The following is a 2,648-nucleotide window of genomic DNA, read 5'->3' on the forward strand; positions in this document are numbered from 1 at the left end:
TTCCATCTAGTTTTATTTCCAGACCCGCTTAGCTGAGACCCAAGTGATCAGACTTTCAAAATGGGCGCAAATGTTAATTAGTAGCCTATTATTTAGCCTAATTAACATCAGGCTAAAATAAGTTACCCGAACATTCAGTCGCTCTTTTCTGATGGATATTTAAAACGAATAAATGTCAGCTTGTAGATATTATACTCTCCACACGGTATTGTTACTCGATGTCTGTTTACTCGTTACTCGACTTAATGAAAGAGTCATATTTGAAATGGACAAAATAGATTAGACATATCGAGTCAGCACTTGTATCTGAAATTGCAGGATTTTTTTTCCCACGAAGCACTTTCAAAATACTGTCTTCCGGTTTCTCCTCACGTAAAATTTAATTGCGTCACACGTCACGCACTCTACGTACCCTGTATCCTTGGCAACGCCAGCACGCGCAATCATTTCACTCGGAGTAGACATTGTGCATTTCTAAAGCAGCGTATCTGCAGCTTCAGCTTATTCTCAGTTTGATTGTTTGTTTACGTCATTTGATTTATTTAAAGGGGAATTTACCCTATTTGGATTTGATTGGTTATTCTGGTTATTCTGTTTTAGTCTAATGAAAATAAAAGGGGGGAAATTATTTAATTAATAGCCTACAATAAAAATACATTTGAGCTAATTTCGTTTTAAGTTTGGAAACGAACGAGTATTTGCCGTGGAAAAAAAATCACATTAAAATTGCCAGCATAAACGACCCTCCCAGAATACTACAGGCACTTACATGTCTCCATCTATCAGTGCAGAGCTGCTGCTCATCCTCCACAGCTCTGCGCCTGATAAACCGAGGCCTGACACTCCTAAATCACACAAACGGTGTGTAGGGTCAGTCAAAAACATATTTTATACACCTAAATAACTTCATGGCGTATAACTGAAAACAAATAATACACCTAAACAAATTGACTAACAAAGCAAATTATTATAAAGTCAATGGAAATGGCCTGTTGTCGGTTCATCCAAATAGACACCCAACTAGACCTGAATAAATCGCAAACAAAAAAGAGCTGATTTGTATTTCCACGCATATAAAGAAGTTTAGCGTTATCCTTCTCATGCTGCGCAAATCCCCCGCAAGAAAAGGAGAAAATCCACCCAACGCCAAAAATATGGGAGCGAGAGCAGCGGGTGATTTTTAGAGATGAAATATCTTACTGCTGATGTGTGCTGGCCCTTTGCTCTTGAGTTATGGCACCGAAGATTTGGAGCAGCTGAGAGGGATGAGCTCTCTCTCTCTCTCTCTCTCTCTCTCTCTCTCTCTCACTCTCTCTCTCTCTCTCTTATCAACTGTTATATACTGCCTTGCTTCATACCTACCTATTTCTTATTTCAGATGGATAATAATAATAATAATAATAATAATAATAATAATAATAATAATAATAATAATAATGCTGTGTTAAAATTAGTAGTATAAGTAGTAGGCTAGTCGCAGTATTATAACAAAAATAATAACATTAATTTAATAATAAAAATAAGAATAATATGCACTTACTTTATCACATGTGAAGTAATTACATTCTGTCGAATTTAGTGTTTAACTGCTTTTGTAAATCACAGGCCACAACGAATTTTAGAGTCATTGATTGTTAAATATACTCAGCCAAAACGAAAATTCCTATCGACAAATCATTAATATGGAGGAAATAGTGGGAGTATTAAGTATTCTAATCGGGTTTGGGCTCCTCCTCCCGGCCATGCCCTCTAATTAACGGAGCCCCTTCTTCACTAAAGCTCGCACTGGACTGCAACATAGTCAAAGAGCAAGAGACAGGGAGGGAGAGGGAGAGAGGGAGAGGGAGAGACACACAGAAAGAGAGAGAGAAAGAGAGAGAGAAAGTGCCACTGGATATAATTGATTGTCTCGCTATCAACAATAACTTGTTAGTATAGTCAATTCCAGCTGCTTTTGAGGCTGGCTGTTTGTGCTGAGGCTTCAGAGGCTCTCGGATTGTTGAGCTCATCGAGCTCGATCCCATCCACAGGAGCTGTGGCCAGGAGAACTGCCACTTTAAAGGACTCGAAGTTCTCCAACCCTGCGGCAAAACCAACTACACCATGTTGGCGGGCATGTAATTGCACACAATTTCTGGACCGCGTCTTCAAATTCGTTTTTTTATTTTCTTTTGTCGGTCCAGTCCTGTAAAATAATACCAGTATTACTGCTGTAAATAAGACTGTAAATTTCACATATTTTAATCATTGAAATATTTGCGGCACAAACTGAAAACACGAAGAAAAAAAATGACCTCCAAAGAAGACGCAAAAGGCGCCTCGGTTGAGGAGAGAAGGCGCAGTCCGCTGGACCATCTGCCTCCTCCTGCAAACTCCAACAAGCCTCTCACGCCCTTCAGCATTGAGGACATATTAAACAAACCCTCCGTGAAACGAAGTTACTCGCTCTGCGGCACGGCGCATCTTCTCTCTGCCGGTGAGAAGCTCCCGTCAGCGGCTCACCCGTTAGGCAGCCGGGCTCTACTCACACACACCTCTCCTCTGTGCGCACTGGAGGAGCTGGCCAGCAAAACCTTCAAAGGGCTCGAAGTCAGTGTTCTGCAGGCCGCTGAAGGTAAATACTTAAAACTGCTTATTTAGTATTTGAA

General features: G+C 40.4%; 1 protein-coding gene across 1 annotated transcript in view; it reads left to right on the forward strand.

Moving 5' to 3' along the window:
* Positions 1 to 1,521: 1,521 nt before the first annotated feature.
* The window catches only part of lbx1a (ladybird homeobox 1a), a 3,134-nt gene continuing 2,007 nt past the window's right edge, over positions 1,522 to 2,648 (forward strand). Inside the window, exon 1 of the mRNA XM_053621379.1 lies at positions 1,522 to 2,614. Coding sequence (XP_053477354.1) covers positions 2,290 to 2,614 — 325 coding nt within the window. The 5' untranslated portion in view covers positions 1,522 to 2,289. The remainder of the gene's footprint in view (positions 2,615 to 2,648) is intronic.

This window comes from Ictalurus furcatus, chromosome 3 (assembly GCF_023375685.1).
Source record: "Ictalurus furcatus strain D&B chromosome 3, Billie_1.0, whole genome shotgun sequence".
Lineage (NCBI taxonomy): Eukaryota > Metazoa > Chordata > Actinopteri > Siluriformes > Ictaluridae > Ictalurus > Ictalurus furcatus.